The sequence below is a fragment of the Theropithecus gelada genome, chromosome 14, assembly GCF_003255815.1.
Source record: "Theropithecus gelada isolate Dixy chromosome 14, Tgel_1.0, whole genome shotgun sequence".
In the NCBI taxonomy this organism is placed as follows: domain Eukaryota; kingdom Metazoa; phylum Chordata; class Mammalia; order Primates; family Cercopithecidae; genus Theropithecus; species Theropithecus gelada.
Genome location: NC_037682.1, coordinates 92,272,337 through 92,284,850, shown reverse-complemented (window position 1 = coordinate 92,284,850; position 12,514 = coordinate 92,272,337). Strand labels below are relative to the sequence as shown.

At 34.9% G+C, this 12,514-nt stretch overlaps 1 protein-coding gene across 2 annotated transcripts in view; it reads right to left on the bottom strand.

The window, feature by feature from the left end:
* Positions 1-12,514, bottom strand: part of CNTN5 (contactin 5) — a 1,331,129-nt gene that overhangs the window by 57,088 nt on the left and 1,261,527 nt on the right. For both annotated transcript variants that reach the window (XM_025357811.1, XM_025357810.1), the window contains 2 exons: positions 5,731-5,801; positions 4,017-4,251 (listed from right to left, as the gene is read on the bottom strand). In XM_025357811.1, coding sequence (XP_025213596.1) covers positions 4,017-4,251; positions 5,731-5,801 — 306 coding nt within the window. The remainder of the gene's footprint in view (positions 1-4,016; positions 4,252-5,730; positions 5,802-12,514) is intronic.

Genomic DNA, 12,514 nt, shown 5'->3' with positions numbered 1-12,514 from the left:
TTCATTATTTCTTGAAATGTGGAAGACAAAGCCAATTTAATGTTTTTATCTTGGAAAAGAATTATTTTTTATCAGTTTTACCATGCATTTTGAGAACTTATTTTGGAATTTCACTGTTCTTTTTATAACAAACGGAATTGTTTCCAAAATAAGGGTGTTGTATAGAATTATATCATACCCTAGAGGTCTGAAGCCAGGCTTAGGAAGGCCCATAAACCTTGCTTGGTTTAAATGGCAAAGATATTTGACACATGTACAGGGTACATGGATATCTTGGCAGGCAAATATCTCTCTTCTCCAGGGCTTATGTCAGATGCTGTTTGGCACTGACAGAGTCATTAAGGGTAGCTTCTCTTGTGGCAACATTGAAAGGTTAGCAGAAAAAACAGTTGAAACTTTTTCTGAGAGTACTCTAGGGCAATACTAAACCTCAGAGTTGTGAGACTTAAGGTCATATCCCAAGTGATTTATTGATCAAGCATCAACATTTGTAAATGATGATTTCTTTGAAAAACATGTCAATTCAAGGTTTTCTCTAAAATAATGTAATTTTATTTGCATTCTGAGATACTTTATTGAGAGGAAAAGAAAGGGATAGAGAGAATGGAGAATGCACATAAACACGTATAAAAGCATGTTCTGGGTATGAATGTCATCTGTTATCCATGTTCCACTGGGAAACAGGTTGAGAAGTAGTACTGTAAGGTGTGCCTTGTAAGTTTTTCTGTTCTATGCTTCCCTCCCAATAACATAAATTCTGGTAGCTGCATTTGACATTTTTCTTCCCAGCTTGGTGTCGGCTGTGAAAAGGTGGCTTTTTCACAGTGCTTAAGGCATGTAGCTGTAATCTTGAAAGGAAGAGGAAGAACTAAGCCCGTAAACGGAAATAGAAAGGCGGTCTCACTCCTCTTGATCTTTACTGTATCTAAGAATGTGGAGGGATTTTGAGGAGATAAACAAGTGGATTGGGTTAACGGAAGAATAAGGAAGCAGGATTTGTCTTATGGAGAAATACAATCTAGCTCAGATTAGTTGGGCTTTGGGCAAGAGTGTAATGATAAAAGACACACTGTGAAGCTGTGTGAACATCCATAGACATAGAGGGGAGAAACCTGCACTGGCAAGAGTCTAAGAGTGTAATACGTTATTTTACAAGGGCATTACAGGCCTTTCCTCTTTTTAAAAATGGTTTAATCTTGGAAATGCTCACTCCTTTTTAAGTAAAGCAAATTGTGAAGTGACTAAAAAAGGATGTTGGTTTTCCCTTTTTATTGTATAGGAAAAGTGGATCTATTATTACTATCCGTACTACGACAATTGTTAAAAAGAATATTTTATTTTATTTTAATCCACTTATTAATTTTTTGAGACAGGGTCTCACTCTTTCACTCAGGTTGCAATGTAGTGGTGCCATAAAGGCCATAGCTCATTGCAGCCTCAAATTCCCGGGCTCAAGTGATCCTCCTGCCTCAGCCTCCCAAAGTGTTGGGATTATAGTAGGCGTAAGCCACTGCTCCCGGCTAAAATGATGTTTTAGAATATAGAATAAATTGACAGAGTTTTAATTTGAGATTTGTACAGGATTCCAGAGATGTTCTATTTTGAGACCTTCATTTTTAAAGTGGAGGAAGCTAAGCCTCAGAAAGTTGAATAAACTGCCCAAGATGGTCTAGTTAGTGTGATCAGATTTGAACTCAGGTTCCGCTAACTCCAGGTAAACGCTTTTCTCTTCCCTTGTCCTGCCTTTCTTGGTTGACACACTCTAATGATGCTAACACTTTACTCATATTTGCATATAAAGTTCCAAATTTGTAAACTTAATTAGTGAGTAAATGCCAAATACATGCTTGAATTTCATTGTCAGAACAAAGGACTCTGTCCAGATCTAATTTGCCTAATATATTTTGTATTTCAGTTGACTAAAATAAATGAAGTGTTACATTACTATGAAATATGTTACAGGAATAACCTCAGTGTCTTTAAAAGAAAATATGCACGTTTTCTATCCAGCTTGAAAGAGAAATCTCCAAAGGCAAGCCATTTCAAGTTTAAGAAAACACAAAGTAAACAAACTCAAGGCGGTTGCTATAAATTAATTTCAAAGCAAAGGTTGACAAAGAAATTACAAAGCTGAATTTCTTACAGGCAGCACTGTTGTTACTATAAAAAGCATGTTCACAAACTTCTCCACTTAATCTCTCATGTGACCTTTGATGCTATATAATTGATAATTAGGTTCCAACATTTTAAAAGGAAAAAGAATATGCACTCCTGAATAACACATGTACTTCAAAATAGATCTTTTGAGCAATAAATAATAGAAAAACATCATTATTGTATACATTCCTGATGAGGCAGTATAGTGTAATAGTTAAAAAAATGTGCTTTCCAGTCACATAGATCTGGTTAAAATCCTAGCTCTGTCACTTACTATCATTTCTTATAACTCTCACTTACTGGTGTGAACTTGAGCATGTTACTTAACCTCTCTGAGATTCAGTTTCCATAAATGTAGATTAAGGCTTGAGATTCCAATTTCATATTTGATTTTAACCTTTACGTTAGATAACCTAAGTAACATGGCCTACAGGCTTTATCTGAAAGCACCTCAGAAATCTTAGATGCTAAGTGCAATGAGTATCTCATCAGAATACCTATAGTTCCTTGCCATTACTTGATTCTTCACTTCCCTGGCTATTGTTGTGCTAAGATAAACTTTCTGATTCTGCTTTAAAATTTGGCTCTATATTATAAAAATATGAGGCAGCTTACTATTGAAAAGCTACATCTTCCATAAATCAAACATTATCTTTGTTTTTTAATATTCACATTACTATATTTATATCCCCCGTGAAGCTCATAGCTTCACGGGGGATATAATAATTATGAATAATACTCTTGAGCTGTTCAAGTCCTGCATGTGGCCACAGAGGAAGTATAAAGGTTAGTTTATATTTACCACACTGATTGGGAGGGTAAAATGAATGCTGCCTTTGGTGGAATATTTTGTCAGTCATTTGCAAATTTAGGAAACATAAGTCTGTTTTTTCCTTTTCTCATTTTTTTCCCCATTTGTAAGGTCAATTGAAATCCTACGTTTGAATAGAAGAAAGACTAAGAAGAAAAGCTAACTTTAAGGGGCTAAATCTATTATTATACTTTCTCTCACCCAGAAAATTGAATTTTTTGTTAAAAGTTGAAACAACTCAGGATCTTTGATGTGAGAAGCTGGGTTTCCACTGTAGCTCTACCATGTATTAAGCATAACCATTTTTCAGTTTACGCATCTGTAAAACAGGTACATTGTCTACTTGGTACTGCCTACCTATGAGTTCTATCTTGTGAATTAAAGATGGTCATGCCTGTAAAGGCAGCATGTTATACAAAAATCAAGGAGTTAGTGGTTAGACAAACCTGGATTTAATTCTCAGCTACAAGCAGTGTAACCTTTAGCACGTTCTGTAACTTTTCTGAGAGTCAATTTCTCTTTCTACATAATGGAGACAATAATGTCTATTTCATAAGATTGTCATAGGATTTCATGTTGTGCTTGAAAAGCTTCCAAGAAAAAGCCCTGTCTGAAACTTCTTTATTAGTACAGTGCTTTATGCATAGGGTTAGAAATATTTATTTGTCACATAAATGAAGCATTTATTTAAATCTACTTTACATATATATTGAAAAAATATAAAAGTATCTAAATTTCAAACCAAAGATGATTGGCTTAATGTCCACCCAGAGAAAGGGATATACTGCAGGGATTACCAATATTGTTGTTTACATGGATATATGTTTGCCATATATTGTTAGGGTGTGAAAAACATAAACATACGTGGAATAATCAACTTTTAATTTAAAAAATTAAAAAAGGTTGGAAAATATATATTTGAAAAGTTTAGTGAGATTATGAATTTCTTTTGCCTTATTTGTATTTTCTCATATATGTACAATAATATCTGATTATTTGTAAAACAAAATAAAACGTTAAATAAAAATAATAGGAATAAAAATCTGACCTCCTTCAGCTGAACAGATGACCACAATTTGACTAAAAGGCCCATCTCCTTTATTGTTATAAACGCCAACTTTCACTTCAAAGGGAGTAAGAGGAGGGACACTTTCATCTCGATAAATGAATTTGGAAGCTTCAGAGGATGTCACCATTTTTTCCTTCCAGCCACGTGTTCCATTGGGTCTGAAAGCCACAATATAGCCAAAGCCTTCCCCATTCTGAAACTCTTCAGATACTGGCTAAAGAAGAAAAATGTAATTAATTATCATCAAAATGATTGATTAAAAATGCACTTTCTCCAAATTCTTAATTTTAAAACAAGTATAGATAGCTAGAGAAAGGGAGAATCTCAAATCTTTATACTACATTGGAAGCCAAAATAGTACAATCACTTTGGCACTTCTTTGAAAGTTAAAAAGCTTTAAAGGTAAAAGAAGAGAAATTGTATCAGTTGAAATGTACAAAAATCTCAAGAGAATTGAAAACTTTTGAAGTGAAACAAATTTGCTCCAATTAGTCACGTATATGAAATGAAGATATTTGGATTAACATGTTGGGGAAAACTGTCCTATGGTCTGGTGGTTGGGAATATCTTGTCATTGGTAATGCTCTGCAGAGCCCTTTAGACCACAAAAGTAAGATATAGTAATGTTAAAACCTTTTTTTCTAGTGTGCTTTGCAATTGCTTTTATGGTTACTGACATGAAAAAATTGGACTATGGTATTCAAGAAGCTTCTTGTGCTATATGGCATAGATTTAAATTGTTACATGGGCTTCAACTGCACACCATAGAAAAGAATAATTGTGATTGACCAGTCAATGTGGAAAAGTTACCAGCCACTGTCTAGCACAGTGCTTCACACACAGTAGATACGCAATAAATATTTGCTAAGTAGATTTTTTCCTTGAATTTTGTTATGAAGAAAAGCCATGTATTAAGTGGTGGGAGAGAGACAAAGCCCATTATATGAAAGCTTACATGGAAAGGCAGTTCCATGTAGAGAAATTTCGTCTCAGCGAAGGTCAGCTATTGGAAAGTTAATACCTCTATAGACATCAGAAACAACGTTGAAGTTTTATTGAAGAAAAGGGGGAAAGGACAAAAAAAATAGGACAGGTGATGTGCTCATGGAATAATTCTTACTGGGAAAAGATATCTCTGTACACTTTCTTATTGTTCTTAGAGTTTGTAAAGGAGTTGCTCTATTTGCCATAACAGACATTTCCATTTCTGTATATTCTAAGATGGATTTCTGTGAGCTACATAGTTATATTTAATAATAAGGCTATTTAACATCCAAAAAGGAAGGTGGCTTCATGGAGAATAAATGTACTCTTCACACCACCCCCTCCCCCTTCATCTCCACTGTTTTTCTTTGACAAATGATACTTTGGAGGCCATATGATGAGATAGACAACGTAACACAAATTTTGTAATCAAAGTCACAATTCTGTTTATTAGGGAAAGTATGTAACAATGCCTCAGTTTCATGATTTGTAAAATGAAGAAAATCATCCCAACTAATAAGATTGTTGTATGGGTTAAATGAGATAGCCTGGGTAATGTGGCATTTATTCAGCAGTGGTTAATTCCTTCCTTCCACCGGTTTTAGCCTCTAAATGAATCAAGTGGACTGCTTAATCATAAAATAATTAAATCTCACACTAAGCCAAACAAACACCTGAAGTACTTTGTGAGAGGATGTGTTTTTCTTACCTCCCAGGCAATGACTAACTCATGCCTTCTTCCACTTCTTCCACTTACATTGGTGGGCGCTGTCTTCGGAACTGTGGATAAAAATGGGTGGAGAGTGAAGAGAATAAGAACTCCCAACCTAAGTTGGATAAAATCCCGAAATAAGTCAAAAGTTTGTTTGAAGTCAGATGGTCATATTAAAGATTAAAACAAAATATTGGTGACAGAAATACCCTGCTTTCAAATCTATGTGGCAGACTTTGATATACTTTTTTTTTTTTTCATGACCACTTATTGTACCACACCTCTTGAAAATGCTCTGTGGTAGCAATTTCTAAATTAATAATTAACACTATAGCTAAGAACATCTAATAATGATTAGGTAAATTTTGTCCATACAATTGCTCACTTTTCTCCTCTTTGCTAATGATATGACTCTTTTTTGTTATCACGGGGCTTGCAGAGCCACTGAAAAATCCACAGGTCAAGATTAGCATTACTGCCTTACCAGAACCCCCAGGAAGCTCCAGTATTTTTTTTTTTTTTTTAAACCTTAGCAACAATTCCGTGTAGTGAGAACCTACTTAAACGAATAAACATTTAAAAAAAGTCTGTCAAGAATGAATCTCTCTGCAAACTGCAAAAGTTATGGGCAACCAGTGAAACTTTTTCAAATGAATAACTATTAAAAGAATAAATGTGTCAAAGGAATAAATTTCCCCTTCAATGCACCAAACCACAAAATCTGCAGTTGAAAGGGAACATTTTCAAATGACGAACTTTTAAATGAAGAAAACTATTAAAAGAAATCATTTTCCAGGCTATGAGCCTGCATTAGCAATTTTACACTTCAGCATTGCCTTTCTATTCCAGCATATCGTTTTTAAACGATATTGATATACTCATAAACAATAAATTCACTCCTATCTATTACTTACTTGGAATGAAAGGCTATTAATTACTGGTAGATATTCACACAGCCTTTTATACACCAGAAAAACTGAAGTGGAATTTACATACTCCTGGGAAGGAAAAAAAAAAAAAAAAAATTCTCCTCGGGCCAGAAAAGAGGGTGAGCAAACCTGTGAATATATAATTGGCTCAATTGAAATAAATAACCTTTATTTGTCGGGGTGTACATTTCAGTATCCTTTGGCACTTTTCTCCATGAACACAATTCTCTTGCTCAGGCTCATGCAGCTGCTGCCAATATAGGATTATGCAGCAGCAGTTACCAATCTTTATTCTTTCACTGTTACATATATACTGAGGATTATTCATATGAGGAGTTCATCTCATGGATTCCCTCAGAATTGCATGGAATTGTATACCTTTTTTTTTCTCTCTTTCAAGAAATCACATGGAATTCAACTGAGAAAAATGATGCAATTAGAGCAATATCTGTAAATATGACCTGATTTATATGAACAGCAAACAAATCACTTATTGAGTTATGTATTAGTAGTCATAGTTGTGGCCACATGTAACAAACTGTGACATGTCAGTATGCCTTATCACCATGTCTGAAAAACCACTGTTATGTAGTATTAGTCTAAATTTATTTTCTGGTCAATGTTATAGGTAAGACACACAAGAATGGAGCTGGTTTAACTGTATATGTAAAAGGACAGGGATCCAAATTTTCAAATATTCCCTTTTTGGCTAATCTCAGACTTCTGAATATTGTGACCATCAAAGCACAGTAAAATAAATAGTGGATACAAGATATTAATGATTTATTGATATGCCATTACTGCTTCTCTTAGTAGTATTGTTTTTTAAAAAATGTATACACACACATAAACACACACATACACTCTTCACATTTATCTCTGAAAACTCACATTTAAATAACATCATGGGTAATGTATACCAGACCCAGTACTTCGTCCATTAAATTGAACTAAATTTGTACTCTAAATTTAGGGCTTTGAATCCTCTTATTTGAGGACATCATTCCTAAGATTATAGGTTTCTGTGGAAAGAGTAGGCATTGAAGATTCTTTTCTACTTTGTTCAACCCTAAAACATCATCTAAAAACAAAAAAATGATGCTCAGAAACTCTAGATTACAGTTTTACAGTAGGCTCTAGGCGTTCTAGTGAACATCTAGAAGCCTATTTAAAAGATACGAATAGAATAAAACAAAGTAACTATTTGAAATCAAAACTGTTGAAGCTTTTGTCGGATTGTTTCACGTCCATTGATACTTTTTCATTTTTTAAAAAAAATTTACCAATTTAGATTTTTCAAAGTTTTAACTTTGTGAGTAAAAAATAAAAAACAAGTGAACATTTTGGGGAAAATTTCCATTTTGAGAAACTAAGAAAGCAAAAGAAGGCTTTCTATGATTTCATTCACTTCAATTTAATTAATTTTTTGAAAGTACTCTGTGATTTCAATTTTTTAACTAATGATCTAAGTTTTAAAAACATTTATTTTATTACTTGAAAATCAGATCCTTGAGGTTTTCTTACTGCCTCTAATTTATTTTCAAGACAAGATAGCCCATCTTCAACTTAATGTAAAGAAATAAGATCATCCTTGTCTTACCCTACCTCCAATTTTAATGAACAATAACTGACAAAAGAGGCATTATGGCTCACCGTGTTTCAATAGCAGCATATGTGTATAAGTAATAGCTACTCAAATTTTAAAAAAAGTTTACTAGATATAATTGGATTCACTAATGGAAAACTTTAGGCTGTAATAGCTTCATCTCAGGCAGTGTTTTGTTGTCGTGGGCACAAGATTTGAATTGGGTGCTCTAATTCCAATTGGCTTAAATTTCCTAATTACATGCAGCTAATCAGTGAAACTCATGTACATTCATTTTCTTTTCAAGTTGGTGGCACACAGTTATTATCTCTGCACTGATGGAGTCCGCTGGTTTTAATTATATCCCTTTATAAAACAACATATTCGTGATCTGAAGGGATTTGACTTAATCTTTCGGAGCCCTTATGGTGTAAAAGTTCTATCATTCTTGCTAGAAGCACAAAATTAATATAATCAAATATCTAATAAATGCTTGCACTGAGTCCAGAGAAATACTTGTTTACCTTAAGACCAAATATATTTTAAATATAATTAATAAAATTTGAATCCAGGATTAAGCAGCTAGACTCTTTTTCCTCAGTCAACTACTGATAAATGTCATGAGCATATTAGCTTAGAGAATCAAGTTTATACATATGGTTAGCAGGTTTAAGTCTGATTCTTCTGAATTTCTTTCTGAGCAAAGCTCCTCCATAAGCAGATAATGTAATTGATATTTTGTCCACAAGCTACAGATGCCTAGCTGTTTTAAGTCTTACCTGGCATGTTGAAATACAAACTCATGGCCGGGCGCGGTGGCTCAAGCCTGTAATCCCAGCACTTTGGGAGGCCGAGACGGGCGGATCACGAGGTCAGGAGATCGAGACCATCCTGGCTAACACGGTGAAACCCCGTCTCTACTAAAAAATACAAAAAACTAGCCGGGCGAGGTGGCGGGCGCCTGTAGTCCCAGCTACTTGGGAGGCTGAGGCAGGAGAATGGCGTGAACCCGGGAGGCGGAGCTTGCAGTGAGCTGAGATCCGGCCACTGCACTCCAGCCTGGGCGACAGAGCGAGACTCCGTCTCAAAAAAAAAAAAAAAAAAGAAATACAAACTCATGTCTCTTTTCCTCTTAAACATTGAAAACATTCTTGGAAACACAGAATGAATAAAACATAGTGTACTACCTTAGTTGAACCACGCCAGAATATCAAAGAACTTCTCAGTAGGTTGAACAAACTGAGTCACACTAATAACACACTTTAATTAGCACTTAACTATAATAAAACATAATGAAATCATTTACCAATCTTTTTTTCCCTGAAAAATTTCCACTTTACAGTAAGCGCTTACCCCACTCATTGAAAAATATAGCTTTATTCGAGACCTGGGATAGGCCATGTTTTTGGAGCTTAATGGTTATCTGGCAATTGGTTTGGAAAGAAAGGTGCCAAAGAATGAAAAGAGGGAAGAGAGGGAGTTTATATAGCAAAGGTAGAAGTCAAGAGGAACATTTAAAAAATAATATTTTTTTTTCTACTCAAATTGCAGTATGTAGCACAGGAATATTTCCATTATTGATTCTAAGTCAGGCTTAGTTTACAGAAAGAGTTAAATTGAAGGAGTTCCCCTTGCCCACCACCCCACCCCCACCCCCTGAAAAAACCAGTGGTACTTCCTAAACAGTTTAAATAATGCTTTTATTCTTATTAGGGTAGATAAAGTGGTATGTACAAATGGTGAAGGTTTTCTTGTGGGAGTGAGAAGTGCGAGTGAGAAAGATCTAGGCTTGAATCCTAGTTCTACCACTCTAATTGCTTGACTAAAAATATTTTTTAACCTGTATTTCCATTGTCTCATGGAGACACTAATTATACCTGCTTCTTAAGGTTATTTTCATGATTATTCATCATGGTACCCGGAACTATAATCAATAAATATTATTTAATACTATTATATGTTTAGATTCAAAAAAGAGAAAGTGGTGAAGTTTTCTATGAGAATCGCTGAAAGTTCAGCATGAGTCTATGCACACATAATCTTGAAACAGAATATCCTTCTTGGATATTCCAATAATATTGTTTTGGTAGTACCAAAGGAATTATGCTTTCAGTTTTGCCATAGCTTGTTTCAATCTGCAAATCTAGGCAAAATAGCTATTTGAATTTGTGAAAGAGATTACTAAGATATTTCAGGAAATGTAAGAATTTTCTTATTTATAAACCTCCTTATAAGTAGCAATAGTCAAGAAGATAGGAGGTGAGTGTATAAAATGAATGGTATTTATCTCAACTCATATTCTCTTTGTTCATATGGATTCACAAGGAACTAAAAGCAAAGAATAGGTAAAATAATCTTTGTATCAGATTTGTTGCTAAAAAGGGGAGAAAGAAAAGGCAAGCAGAAATATATACAAAGCTAATTCACATACCCCCAGATAAAACTAATCCAGCCCATCTTATAATAATATTCCTTTGTGTCTCTTCCATAACTTTTGAACTCAAGGGAATTTTGTAAGTCACCGTCATGGACAAGAACTGTGAAAATACAAATGTCAACAGAGCAGGATCCTTTGTAGAAGTCAGAAGGTAGTATACAACTTAAGAAATTGTAAGAGGAAGTTAAATGACTGTTTTCTGAACTTGGAATGAGTCACATGTAATCTCAGATGCTAAAGTGAGAATGGCTGAAGAAAACAGGTCTCGCTACGAATTAGGGAAACCAATTTTATGACTCTTTCTCATTGCTTGCCTCCAACTCATATACATACATGCGCAAGTAATGCTGTCTTAAAACAAGGTTGTCAGTTTAGAAGGTGGATTTGCTATAGCATCTCCCTCCAACCCCAGCTGTCAATAGAGAAGTGGGGATATTATTTCTTCATCAAGGTAAATAAGGAGAGGAGCAAGACAACCACTATAGAGAAGTTCAGATGCTTACTGATCATGCCTTGTATGGATGCTATTGAGCTTCAGAGTTTTCTAGAATACCTCAATTTCATACTGATCTACTTGAGGAAACTCAGGAGAAGAGGCCAAAATAGTTCCTGAGAATATCGTTTAATTCTAGATTTTGGCAGGCTGGGAATGTGAAATGGTTACTGTGAACCAAGTGGTCATGAGGCTAGGTTTGAATAGGGTTGTTAGGACCACACCCAATAAGGCTGACTGCTAGGGGGCAAGATGTCTTCAAAGAACCCAATGCACCCCACAGGAGAAAGCAGCAGCATGTGGATAAAGGCCATCATGTAGAACATTTAACACCCATGTGAGAACCACAAATTGCACCATCTAAGTGGAAGTTTTTCTCCTTCTTGTCTGACCTGGAAAGTGCCAGAGCACAGCTAGAAGGTAGGAAATAAAGTGAAAGGAAGAAAGAAAAGACAGATCATAGCTATTGGGTCAGGTCTGTGCTGGGAAGGAATGGGAGAACATGGAATTGGATGTGAGATTTAATTTTTCTAATTAAATTAAACTGGAATTTTTAAATACTCGAAAATGCGACTGCTCTAGTACATAAAAGTGCTTAGAATTTATTTGAAGCTGAGGTTTGGGATCACTTTAAGCATAGTGGAGAGCAATGGTGGGAGAAGAAGAAAACCTTTTTTTTTTTTTTTTTAACCTCTATGGCTATTTACTGGCGTTTGCATTTTCAAATGTAGAAAAAATATTTTTCCTTTTGTGGCCAGAAATATATGTGTAATTTTCCATTTGAGTCAGAAGAGAATGAAGGGATAGAATACAGTGTAGGAAAAAAAAATAACTAGAAAGCAAAACAATTTGAATGTGTGAAAAAATGTGTAACCATAGCCTTTCATTCAACACTTCTTTTTCTCTACTCCTTTTGCCTTGTCTATGCTACAAGAACCAAAGAAAATGGCTAAATGTTGAGAAATATAAAACCTCCTTACAGACAGTACTAATTAGATAAGAAGAATGAAAAAGCATCATAGGAAGGCCAGCTAGAGGTTTGCAAGGATGATTTAGAAGACATGCATGCTCTGTAGTGTGTTCCATAAGCTAAAACGGTTCTCTTGACTCTCCTGTTGTTCTAGTGGGCTGGATGATAGGGCATGATAGAACGCTGGCTGTCTGCAGCAGAGACTTCTCACAGTGAGGGTATCTTGGGAAGTTGACTGCAGAGCTGCAAGCCAGGAGACTGTAGGGTTCTTACTATATCAACAAACATGCATTTAACTCTGAAAATATTTTCTCAATATGAAAAAATATACTTTTTCATGATTACTAGTTTGTAAATTTCCATCTAA